Source organism: Myotis davidii, unplaced genomic scaffold (assembly GCF_000327345.1).
Source record: "Myotis davidii unplaced genomic scaffold, ASM32734v1 scaffold647, whole genome shotgun sequence".
Lineage (NCBI taxonomy): Eukaryota > Metazoa > Chordata > Mammalia > Chiroptera > Vespertilionidae > Myotis > Myotis davidii.
The window spans coordinates 659,723-673,518 of NW_006298634.1; the positions used below are offsets into that span (position 1 = coordinate 659,723).

The 13,796-nt window shown below is 35.8% G+C and overlaps 1 protein-coding gene across 1 annotated transcript in view; it reads right to left on the bottom strand.

The window, feature by feature from the left end:
• TMPRSS15 (transmembrane protease, serine 15) overlaps window positions 1-13,796 on the bottom strand; it is a 105,403-nt gene that overhangs the window by 50,109 nt on the left and 41,498 nt on the right. The window contains exons 9-10 of the mRNA XM_006774457.1: window positions 8,263-8,403; window positions 7,428-7,577 (exon numbers count right to left, since the gene is read on the bottom strand). Of these exons, the coding sequence (XP_006774520.1) occupies window positions 7,428-7,577; window positions 8,263-8,403 (291 nt within the window). The remainder of the gene's footprint in view (window positions 1-7,427; window positions 7,578-8,262; window positions 8,404-13,796) is intronic.

Here is a 13,796-nt window from a genome sequence, read left to right on the forward strand (position 1 = left end):
GAGTTTAATTCTTAGTTTGCAGTTCAGACATTATGACAGAAAATAAGAATCATGTAACAAAATATAAAACAAATGAAATAGTAGGTAAATCTAATTTTATTGAAATGTAACCCTATATAATTAGGCTAATATGCAAATCAACTGGACAGGTCACTATGATGTGCACTGACTGCCAGGGGGCAGATGCTCACGGCTGGTGAGCAGCAACACTAAGGATGTCTCACTGCTGGCTTAGGCCTGGGAAGCAGGCCTAAGCCGGCAGTTGAACATCCCCTGAAGGCTCCTGGACTGCGAGAGAGCATAGGCTGGTCTGAAGGATCACTCTGAGTTCATGAATTTCATGCACCAGGCCTCTAGTTCTTTATAAAGTACTAAAATTTAGTGTTTATTTGAAATCAAGCATCTTCTCTCTTGTACTTTCCAACATAATTTTTTATAGGCAATGTGATATATAAAATTGACATTTATTTATAACACACATAAAAAGGACAAGGCATGAAGAAAAATGCTGGTAGAAATACAAATACATATATAAGAGTATATTTAGAACAGTGAGACAAATAAGTATTTTATCAAGGTGTAATTCTAGACAAATATATTAAGAAATATAATATAGTTGTATGCTTTGGATTTAGATTACAAAATATAAAAGAATGCATATTTAACATTTTGCATTATTAACACATTATTTATATTTTACTGTATATAATGCTGTAATATTTCATGAGTACTTATTTTAGTTTTATCCACAGTCAGTGCTTAATTATTTAACCTACTAACAAAAGTAATATAAATACAGAGGAGATATTCAAGAATTCACTCTCCAAATGCCCAACTCCAAATTCCTTTTGTGTTGACCTTACTTTTAGTTGCTTAGTGTATAGTTGAGGAGGAAATAATTGAAATACCACTGAATGCCAAAAATAAGTACTGAAATGGCTAGCCAATTCAGAAATATTTCTAGTTAGCTGAAATTATATGACATAAACACACATTGTGCTCTTACTTATGTATAGCTATTTTCATAGTCAATTGTCAAATTTGAAATATTTTGAATTTATTTACTTATTAAGCAGTAATATATTAGTTTCTTTGTGTGATTTAGATATCATGATGTTATGAGTTTTATATCATTAACTAGATAAAACATAATCATGTAGACTGTAGTACCTTATGAATTTTGCACTTCAATATAATTTTCTAGTCATAGTTCTTATAATTCACCTACTTACATGAAGCACTTCTACAAAATTAGATTATTTTAATTGTCAAGATCCCAAAATTTTATAACTTTTTTTCTTGTTTTCCTATTCTTTCGCTTTCTTTTCCAATTGTACCTGTCGAATCCTATTAATTTTTGAGGTAATTTAAATCAGATTACTATCTCCTTCAGAAGGCCTCTCTCGGTCTTTGGAATTAGATGTGGCCACTCCTTTTTTAGATTCTCAGTTACAAGTGTACTTCTCTGATGTCACTTAAAACTTGTGTATGTTTATGTCTAAATGTGACTTTTTAAATTTGCTAAAACTTTATGAAAAGGAAAGATATTTGGTAAAATTTTTTAATGTTAATCTTCACCTGAGTATATTTTCCCATTGATTTTTAGAAAGTGTGGAAAGGAGGGGGAGAGACAGAGAAATATCAATATGAGAGAGACACATTGATTGGTTACCTCCCACACTGGCTCCAACCAGGGAAGGAGTCTGTAACTAAGGTATGTGACCCTGACTGGAATTGAACTTGGGATCCTTCAATCCATGGGCTACTGCTCTATCTACTGAGCCAAACTAGCTAGGGCGACTTTTGGTAAATTTTTGAATTTTTTTATATGGATTAGCTGAATGTTCTTTAATGTTACACCATGTAGATTCATACTACACTCATTTGACTTGAGTTTTCATTTTTAAATTTATTGAAGTACTACACAAAAGAATGATTAAATAGACATTTTTCATTACTATATGAGAATTTATATATTCACATGATAATTTTTTAAAAATCCTTCAACTTTCTTAAATGTCTTTGGGAGCTCTTGGATTTAACTGAGTCATCTTAAAACCCAGAAAGTTGAATACATTTTGTCAATTTAAGCACACAGTAAACCTCTTTCTTGAGGCTTTAGGTTTCTCTTATAAACATCCTTCTCTCTTTTCTGCTAATTTGTCCATGAACTGACCCTAGTCTTCCCCCACTCAGGATCCCAATTAAAGAGAAAAAAGCGCTGGATACATGCTGAAGCTGATGTAGAGACAGCAGCAACTCAAGAGATAGTAGAACTTTCTGGAAATTTAGAAATTCTTCTCAAGAAGAAAATAGGCTGATATAGGATGTTTTGTAAGTTGTGAGTGCATATGTAAAACCAACTCAACCCAGTAGATAAATATTGAAAGCTTTAGGTTGGAGAATGATCCAAATTTAGATTCTATTCATATTAAAAAGTAATATGATTTTCTAAAATTCAACATCACAGGAAACATAAAGAAATAAAGATAATTACTTTGAAAGCAAAAGTATTTTATAAAAAATAACCAGTTATTTTATAAAAAAAGTTTATATGCTAAATGAAATGCAGAGATCTAAATGATTTAAATTATTTTTGAAAATTGAACAATATAATATTTTCTTCCCCAGCACACCACTTAGAACAATACCACAGCCAATATATGTCTGTCGAGTCCTTGTGGCATGAAAAGAAAATCATCATAATACCAAAAATTATATAGCACATTTCATGTGCCAGCCATTTTTCTGTTTTTAAAACCTAATAATCAGTTTAATGCTCATAACATGCCTCTGAAGTCAGGGTCTATTACCATCAGCCTCACTGTCCCGATGAGAGAGCTGAGAAGAGAAGACAGATAACTTGCTGAAATGGCAGCGCTGAGACTTAAACCTCGCTAAGACTTCAGGGTCTCTAGTGTAATGATCTTTCCTACTACACTATGCGAACCTCCACACACCAGAAACAACTGTGATTTCATTGACAAAGGCCAACCAAGTCTGTCTTCTTTAGTGACCTCTACACTTCGGAAATTTTCAACGTTACTAACCTCATTGTCTTTAATTGTTCTGAACAAATGGGCGACTTCTGAGCAACCCGAGCTGCTGCCCAGAATCTCCATCAGTGCCCTTTGCTTCTGAGAGGGTCAGAGGCACGCTGGGCCTTTAGTGCAGAGATCCAGGAGCTGGGGCTCCCCCAGGGGAGAGTGCCTCACAGAAACTCAAAAAGCGGAGAGGCTTCGAAATGCTTCCCCAAAGCAATGTCAATGTAAAGGTTATCTGCTCCATTCAGACTTTCCTGTCATCTGAAGGGGAGGCAGAGAACAAAAACCCTGCCAGGAGAAGGGGAACACACAGCAGGAGAGACTGGATTCTCTTCCACTTCAGAGGTAGATGTTTTGACAGAAAAAGCAGGTTGGAAGAAAAATGCCCCAGTGAGATGGGGTGGGGAGGAGAGGAAATGACTGGTAGATTAGAAAACCGCGGGTCTGAGCGTTGGAGACCTATGGAGCCCTATCATCCATTCTCATTACACGGCTGCCTCTGTGGGCTCTGAACGGCTCCCACTGGTCTCCCTTTAAATAACTCCCGCTACACGACTTTCTCCCGAGAGTTCATTTCTGACCCGACCATTTAAAACCTCTACCTGACATTCGACCTGCTGCGCTTTGGTCAGTTTCATCTTGTTTCTTCAGTTATTTAATCTGTTGGCAAGCCACACCATGTCTCTCCTGTAATAGACTTACAGTCTTCAAACATCAGTGAAATTGTTTTATCTCTTATTCTGATGACATAAAAGTAGAAAAATGATAATTTGAACATCAAAGATTTCAACTACATAAAAGGCGCCTGTCACTGTGAATAGCTATACAGTAAATGCTTTCTGCACTTTCCCCTAACTACTCCTGTTCAAGCGGGGGAGAGACTTTTTTTTTTATTACAGTAAAGGGAAAAAGTGGCCCAATTATTTGACTGTTTTAGGTCAGTCTTCTTTAGAGGGTTGGAGTGATTATCACTTCAGAGTTAGTCTTCGAAGCTGTGTAGATGACAAATGCATCCACGGAGAATCGGGCCCCGAGAAATAACTTATTCAAAGAAGATTAATTAAGACTATGAATGTCATAATTTTTAATATTAAACATATTTGGTTTATTGGGTTTGGCCATCTATGCAGAGTATATATTCTTTTGTTCGTGGGTCCACACTGGTAGCTCACTTAGCAGGATCCTGTTAACTTTCAGATTTTATACAGACTCTGACCTTCTTCTAGCCACATCTGCTCCCACTGACCTGACAATCCCATGTTCTCCTCTTGGGCTCAGGCAATAGCCTTCCTCTAGTCTCCATGACATCTTTCTTGTCCTTCAAACTAGTCTACCAGTCAGTGTGAATCTTGCCACCCCTATGCTCAAGGACCTTCCATAGCTCCCCATTTCACTGAGAAAAAAAAGCCAAAGCCATAGAAGACCCATTTTATCTGAAGCCTACTGGTTCTGTCTATTTGCATTACTCTAGCCATGCTGGCCAGCCTCCTGCCTTTTCTTCTAACAGGTCAGGCATGCTCCCTTTGCCCTGCTTTGGTCCCTCTGTCTGGAATAATCTATATTTCTAATTCCTCCAATCCCTTAAAGTTTTGATTCTAGTATCACTTTTTCCATGAGCCCTCACATGATCACCCTATTTTAATTTGCAACATAGCACCTCAACACCTGCCTTCCCCCTGCCCTTACCAAACTGTATATTGTCCCGGAGTACTCATTCACATTTAATATGCTCCCCAAATGTAATCAGATGTCATGCATATGGCTTATTTTCTCATTTTCTTTGCTAGAATCTGTTCCAGGACAGCAGAATCAGAGGTTTATCTTGTTCACAGATATATTTTGAGAGCCTCAATAGGGCCCGGGGCTCAACAGATTCTTCTTGAATAAAGGAGGAGATGAAGAACTTGAATGGGGCTTTTTAGCGATGAGCATGGAAATAGATGAAAAGTAATTACGTTCTACTAAGAAATATTTTGATCAAGTTGAAGTAGTGTGATGTACCATATTGTGTTATTCTAGGGATGCCATTGTTTAAAGAGTACGGATTAGTCAGGTATGTTTCTACCCTGAAAGAAAATTAATTCTTTAGTGTCCTCTTACTAGATGTAATTCACATTTGACATTAAATCAGCCATTTACTTTTCAGGTTATAAAAAGGAGAATATTGTTCTTTGTAAAAGAAGTGGGTATTGATAATCAATTATAATGCACATATGCGCAGATCCTCTTTATGTTATAAGCAATTTCATTTAGTCAATAACTCACTAATTAAGAAATGATTTATTGAGTCAAAGTTGTACATTCATTTATATATTCAACTATTATTTTATATGTATATCAATTAGATTCAGGTACTGAAAATGTACTGAGAATTAAAAGATTAAAAAAGAGACAATATTCTTGCTCCTGAAAAGAACACTGTGGTGAAGAGAAATAAATAAGAAAGCAAATATAATGCCATGTTATCAGAAAAACAAAAGAGGTGTTTATAATACTTAAGAGAAAGGAGCGTTTTAACTTGGAGGTTCTGGACAGACTTTTAAAAAATATATATATTTTTATTGATTTCAGAGAGGAAAGGAGAGGGATAGAGAGATAGACCCATCAGTGATGAGAGAGAGTCTATTGGCTACCTCCTTCACACCCCTTACTGGGAGAGATTGACCCCACAACCTGGGCATGTGCCCTTGGCTGGAATGGAACCTGGGACCCCTTCAATCTGCAGGCCAACACTCTATCCACTGAGCCAAACCAGCCAGGGCTGGACAGACTTCTTAAAAGTAGTGATACATAATCTGTGTCCTTGATGCCTAGATTAATGCATGGTTAGAGGAAGATTTTTGTGCTTTTTAAAATTGAAGCATAGTCTAATCAGTAACCTACACACAAATCATATTGTAGGATGGATTTTTGTCTAAGAAAATTATCTAAATGCACAGATTTCCATCTTTTTGTAATTTTCCTTACTTGTTAAGATCTACATCACCTCTAGGTTTGTAACTTTCTATTCAGTGATTACATTTGGCATTATGAGGACACACTTCCAAGGTTTGCATGGGTAGTCTTTCTACTTATGAGTTCCTTATCTCATGATAATCCCTTGATTTCTGGTTTTATCAATCAAATATTATTACCTCCAATGTTAATGTTTCCACTGGAAATCCAATTCTAATGTTACATTCACATGAAAAATGTACTTACAAATCACAACACTTCTTTAGAATGAGCCCTTCCCTAGTCCTTCTGCTATCGACTGAATGATTGTAAACCCTGCTCCCCCCCCCAATTTATGTGTTGAAATCCTAATCCCCAATATGATGGTATTTGGAGAGGGGGCTTTGGGAGGTAATTAAGTCTTTAGGTTGGAACCTTCATGGTGGGATTAGTGTCTCATGGAAAGAGACAGGGAGAGAGCTTGTCTTGCCTTTCCCTTGCCTTTCTCTTTCCTTTCTCCCTTCCTCCCTTCCCTCCTTCCTCCCTCCCTCCCTTCCTCCCTTCCCTCCTTCCTCCCTTCCTCCTGCACTCCCACAAGGGGAGCACCACTAAGCCAGAAGCCCAGAAGCTGGGCTCAAGGCTGGAAAGTGCAGCAGCAGGGGTGGTGGGAGCCTCTTCTGCCTCTGTGGCAGTGCTAAGGGAGCCGGCCTAAGCTGTCAGTCAGACATCCCTCCCTCCCTCCCTCCCTCCCTTCTCTCTCCCTTTCTCTCTCTCTCTATCTGTGAACCAGAAAAAGCATTCTCATGAGAACCCTACCATGCTGGCACCCTGACCTTGGACTTCCAAACTCCAAAACTGTAAAAAATAAATGTTTCTTGTTTAAGTCAATCAACTAGTGGTATTCATTATAACAGCATGAAAGGACTAAAACAGCTTCTCATAAGTAAATCTGTCCCTATTTTAAGATAGCAGATATTGCACATTAAAAATTCTAAGGCATTCTTAATAACTATTACAGCTAATAATAAGTTCAACAAGTCCATATGGTACAAGATAATATAAAAATGAGTTGTATTTCTATCACTAGCAATGAACAATCAGAAAATAAAGTTAAAGCAAAGTAGACCAAAGTTCAGAAAAGTTAATGACCTCACACAAGTCCACTTAATTGATAATAGGGGCCAAATCTAGGGTGACAACCCAAGTCTCCTTGTCTCTAATGGCCTTTGTGCACTTTTCAACATCTTGTGCATATATAGGGAAAATAATATATTTCTGAAACACCCATTTTTACTTGCCTGAATATTTGATAACCATTTTCATTTAAATGCATTGATTAGTTTATGATTTATAAACAAATGCAAATCTGAAAAGACTGTCTTACATTTTATGCTAGTAAACAACACACATAACTTTCCTTTTGGTTTATGAATGAAATATGAATTATACCTGAAGCATTGCCAAAAGTGTGGTCAAAATCTGGTCCAGTGAAAGGAGGAAAGGTATTGCCCTGAACCCTTTCCCATTCATTATCATCATTTAGATCCTGCATCCAGAAACAAAAGCCATCTTCAAAATTACAGTTAATTTTCTCATAATCTGTGAATTAAAAAAAGAAAACATTTCAAGTTTAGTCTACATGTGACTAGTTGTAACAGATTGCATTGAAAATAATCTAAGCTTATAGAGGTTATAATTAAGTGGCATGCACAAAATCTTCCTTTTTAATTTATCTTAACTCTGTTTCACTTCCTTTAGTTAGAAAATCCAGCTTTTTGTGCCAACTGTTTTAGAATAGTATCTTTCTTATACTTCATTAAAACGTTAGCAAAGATAAGCTTCTTGGTTTTTAATTTTACATCTTATCTCCACTGGCTTACCTACGTAACCTTTGTCCCATATTTTGCTTTCTTCCTATTACTAACTTTGGTATTCTAGTAAAAAAGAAGTTAGTGTAGAGCACCTGCAGAATTACTTTTATGCTAATTTAAAAACTTTACTTTGAATTCTTGCAGTATATAAAATTTAATTATTTTATTGATTTATATTTTCCCTCAAATTGGTTATCTGAGTCTTTTGATGAATATTAACTATCTTCTAATTGTTCATTCCTTTCTAAGTATTAAGTAGAGAGAGGTATACATAAGAGATACTCATTAAAAAACTTGTCTAATAAAACAGATTACAAACTTGTTCTAAAATTTTAGGTTCTGCAACTTTTAAAATTCCATTACAATATTAAGATATCTGGAGATGCAAAGGCTGAAGAATAAATAATACTTACTATTAAGTTCTCTGCTGTTAAATGCACTGTATGTTGCATGAAAGCCAATATAATCATTTTCATCTGATTCTATAAGAAAGGTGGCAGTAACTTGGTTGGAAAAAATTCTAATTGTGCCAGGATTACTTTCTGAGAGAGAAGCTACAAAAGAAAATGAAAGTACATATCTGTTTATCAATTCATTCATCTATCCATTCATCCACCTATTGATCTACCAATCTACTACCAACCTATCTAATACCACTGAGGTAACTAAAAACATTGATCATAGGATTAATTAATTTTATTTTAAATGACTCTTCTTCTAAGCATTAGAAAAACAAATTATTATACATGTTTATGGCTTGAAAAAACTACATTTTAATTTTTAATTACTTAGCTACACCATATATACATAAATATATGCATTCTTTACTGAAAAAACATTTGTTTAAGAAACATGCTATGCTAACAGGGGCTAAATTCTGTCACAATAATAGAAACAAGAGTACTTCTTTGATTTTCTATCCATATACCAGTAACTGTAGGACCTCAAGATAATATGTGGTGACTTCAGGATTTTTTCTACTTTATGTTGATTTTGTAATATTGACTTACATTGATTATATTATTTCTATTGCATATTGATTTTATCATTTTTGTCTTGACTTTAACCTATGTAAGGAATATTTTTCCAGACTTAAGATTCTGAAGAGTTAGAATAGTGCTCAGGATATAGAAAGTACTCATATGATGTTTTACTAAAATTGTTGTTATATGAAATTTGTTTTTAAATTTATATGAATGTATTTAGCATATATGTTCACAATGGGGATGATATTGCTTCTCAAGGAATAAAATTTGTTTCTCAGGGGGGAAAAATCTGAATTTTTAAATGTATGAAGCCAAGATATGCATATAATGTATAAACAGATATACAGAATATCTAAAATATTAAACTTTCATGGGAGAGGAACTAGGTTAAAAATAAAGGTTTAGCATTTTTGTTTGATAATTTGAACTGGGTATCTGATTTAGGTTTCTGAAAAGTATCACACTTGCAGGTTGGAGACAAAGCACCTTATTGAGTTCTAAAGAAAGATCCTCTTATGAACTATTGAAAATTCTGTGCTTATCACATAGAACTTAGTAAAGAAAGTGATGCATAAATGAAGATTTCAATAGAATATAAAAGAAAGAACATCATAGACAAGTGTTGATTCACATCTTGCTCTTTGCCTCAAAAATGTTGCATGTCATTTTTCCAGAATTTTCCCACAAAGAACTACATTGATTTAGACTCCGCCCACCATTACTTTTATATAACTGTATAACCCAAATAACTCCAATATTGAAAATCTTTATAGGCCATAAGTGTCCACTTGCTCAAAGGATGTGACTATCCTAGAAACTTTGCTTCAAAGAACTATATTGATTTAGACTCTGCCCACCATGACTTTTATATAACTGTATAACCCAAATCACTCCAATATTGAAAATCTTTATAGTCCATAAGTGTCTACTTGCTTAAAGGATGTGACTATCCTAGAAACTTTGCTTCAAACCCATCTAACTCTGCTTTTTTTTTTTCTCATAGCAATGGGACTGTTTTTGGACAATGGCTTCTGGTTGGGTCTGAATGTGGTTCAGTGGCACCCTGGATGGTTGTACTGTGTTGGATCCTCAGGCTTTCTAATGGTATTGTACTAGTCTAGATAGTCCAGAGACTTATGTCCTGAGGTCCATCACCACGCTCCAGAGATACAGACAAACTTCTGGAAATGGTGTAGCATGTTTGTGTCTGTAGAGACTTTATAAACGTTCATCAGAATCTTAAAGTCTCCTTGACTAGAAGGAGACTCAGAACGTGGATCCAGAGGAAAGCACATACCTGATGCCTCCAGGAAGACAGCAGCAGGTGGTGGTTAAGAGGAGGGGCTCCAGAGTCAGCATGAGAGTTAGTTCTGACTCCATATCTTACTAGCCTTCTCCGTGTCTCAGTGCCCTCTGATATAATAATACTTTCCATAAAGGTTTGCAATAAGAAGGAAATGAGTAACTTTCGTGTGTTACAGTGACTGGTGTATAGTAAATGCTCAATAAATACTATCGTGTCTCCTTCTCCCTAAATAGGTTGTAAGCCCTGAAAACATAGAGATTATACCTAATGCCTTCTATGCCTCTGTCATTCTGCCTGAGCATCAGAAACTTTTAAGCAAATTTGGGTGCCAGATTAATATATGAGGAACTAGAGTGAGAGAGTTTGCCTACATGAAAGAATCAGGTCTGAAGTTGAAAGAAAAAAAAGTTTCCTAATGATTTTTAAAGGCTGGATTTTTCTAGAGCACATTCAATACATTTTTAGACAATAATTCCTTATGAGAATCCATTGGCTTCTACTGAAACCATCTTATACTTCTATAAATATTAATTTCCATAAACTGGCCAAATAGTCATATTTAAAAGTGAATAAACTCATCATTTGTCTTTTAACAGCAAAGCCTCTGGCGAGTAGGTCTTGTGAAAGAGGACGGCATAGAAGCATGAATAAGATACAAGGAAATTTGAAAGGAGGGCGATGGACAGGAAAGACACTTTCTGGAGAGTATGAGTCTAAAGACCTAGCCCCAAAATATTGATACCATCCAATTTACAAGAGAGGAAATTCTGCCACTAGAGTGTGGTCTTTGTGTGTTATAAACGTTTTGTTGCGTGCTCATGATTAATTTGGTATGGTGTTAAGTGCTAGTGACATGGGGAAGAAATAACCAGGTCCCCCTATTAGAAAAGTTCAGATTGGTGAATTATAGAAAAATAACTTTGGAATTAATCTATATGGGAGAAATGCCATAGGGACATCAAGAAGGTGTATGAGGAAATCATCTGTAATTTATCTGGGCACTATGATTGGAGAATCTTTGAGAGTTTCTGGGAAGACCAACGCTTTAAGTCAGTGCTTGTTAAACTTTTCCATATAAATAATCCCATCAATAGAAGCGAGTGAATGGGTGCTTCTAAGTTAACACAAGTGTTTGAATAAAAGTGCAAAGTTAATCAAAATGCTTGACTTTGAAAAATATTGGCATGTATTACTTAATCCCATATCCACAAAATGATTATTTTGTTGTAGCGTAAGTTGACGATTCAGGAAGATCCACTATGTTTATTATACTCATGTGTGCTTAACTTTTAAAAGCAGCCTCTGTGGAAAACAGTATGGAATTTCCTCAGAAAATTAAAAATAGAGCTCCCATTTGACCCAGCAATCCCATTTCTAGAAATATATCCCAAGAAAATAGAAACACCAGTCAGAAAGGACATATGCACCCCTATGTTCATAGCAGCACAATTTATAATAGTTAAGATTTGGAAACAACCTAGGTGCCCATCAACAGATGAGTACATTAAATGGTTAAGAGTTCCTTCCTTTTTACAGCAATGTAGTTCCATTACATCTACACAATGGACTACTACACTGCTGCATAAAAGAAGGAACTTCTAACCATTTGCATCAGCATGGATGGACCTGGAGAGCATTATTCTAAGTGAAATAAGTCAGTTAGAGAAAGATAAATATCACATCATCTCACTCCTATCCTATTTAATAAAACCCTAATATGCAAATCGACTAAATGGTGGATTGACTTGTCACTATTACGCTCAACACAGGAGCTGCCCCCTGGTGGTCAGTGCACTCCCACAGGGGGAGCACCGCTCAGCCAGAAGCTGGGCTCATGGCTGGCAAGCGCAGCTGTGGTGGGTGGTAAGGAGTGAGGGGTCCCAGACTGCGAGAAGAATATCTGACTGCCAGCTTAGGCCCTATCCCCTCAGGCCTAAGCCAGCAGGTGGACATGCCCCGAGGGGTCCAAGACTATGAGAGGGCGCAGACCAGGCTGAGGGAGCCCTCTTCCCCCCATGCACAAATGTTGCATTTACATTCCTTTAGTGTGGAATGTAATGAACAACATAAACTGATGAACTAAAATAGATCCAGAGACATAGAAGCATCGAACAGACCATTTAACCTCAGGGGTCTGGTAGGGGGAATTGTGAGAGTGGAGGGGAGATGAGAGATCAACCAAAGGACTTGTAAGCATGCATATAAGCATAACTCATGGACACAGTCAGTAGAGGGGTGAGGGCATGTGCTGGCGGGGAAGTGGGAACGAGAGGGGAGAGGTCAATGGAGGAAAAAGGATTCATATGTAATACTTTAAACAATAAAGAATTTAAAAAATAAAATAAAATAATAAAAGCATGGCCTTGAGTTGTTAAGCTATAATATAGGGGTATGTTGTCAGCAGTTATTTGGGAATGGAATGACCGCTAAGTGCTTGGGATAAAAAGAATGGCATATCAACCACACACTCAGAAACACATTTTCTCAGCTTGGCAATTTGAAATCAATTTCAGTGTGCTCACCCAGGCTATTTTTATTCAATTTCTTTGAGGATGCACAAAACATCTATGTATTTTTCTCAACAAAACATTAAATTAGTACACTTGGAAGTTGTAATCTTCCACCACTTTCATACCCGGTATTGATAATTATTACCATCACTGAATACAATATTGTACCTAAAACACTTTTGAAATACTTCTCCATCAACCTATTCTGACTTACCTCAATTCCTATAATTATTTAGAAAAAAACTCTACTGCACTCGAAATCATCTTCTTTTATCTAATGCCTACCTTCCTCTGACACTTTTTACCAGTTAGAGAATTTTTACATCGTGATTTCATATAAAAATGACTGAATAATACCTTTAGAATTTGTTTACACTAACTTACTCCTAATCAAATATATAAGAACTATTTTAGCCCTAACTGGTTTAGCTCAGTGGATAGAGCATCGGCCTGCAGACTGAAGGGTCCCAGGTTCTATTCCAGTCAAGGGCATGTACCCTGGTTGCGGGCACATCCCTAGCAGGGGGTGTGCAGGAGGCAGCTGATTGATGTTACTCTCTCATTGATATTTCTAACTCTCTATCCCTCTCCCTTCCTCTTTGTATATTTTTTAAAAAAAGAACTATTTTATGGTACTGGATACTTATACTCTCTTGTACTTTCTCTGGACAATGTTATTTTCCTGATTTTAATGAAAATATTTATATATTTTCAATGTGATAAGGATAATAACAGTATTTGAGATATACATTCTGGACCGGAATTTTAATGAAAGTGAATCTTGTATGCATTTTTCACATAAAGAAACTTGCTAAAATATTTAGAAAAATACGGGATTGTGAATCAGAAATGCAGGTCTTGTCATTATTATAAAAATAACTTTAGAGTTATGAGAAATAATATTGTTCATTAATTCCTTACAATAATATCATTATATATAAACCTGTTGTTTGAACTTAAATCAATGTAACAAAGATTTTGTCAGGCTTTGTGCTAGATGCTAGACTAAGATATTATTGCCTTTCTTGAGAAAAGGTATAATTAAAAATTTTTAAATGTATTTTTAGTAGTCAATGTTATTTCTCATGTTATTTCCAAGTTAAAATTAAATTATTTAGCTTTCAAAAATTTAAAATAGATTTATA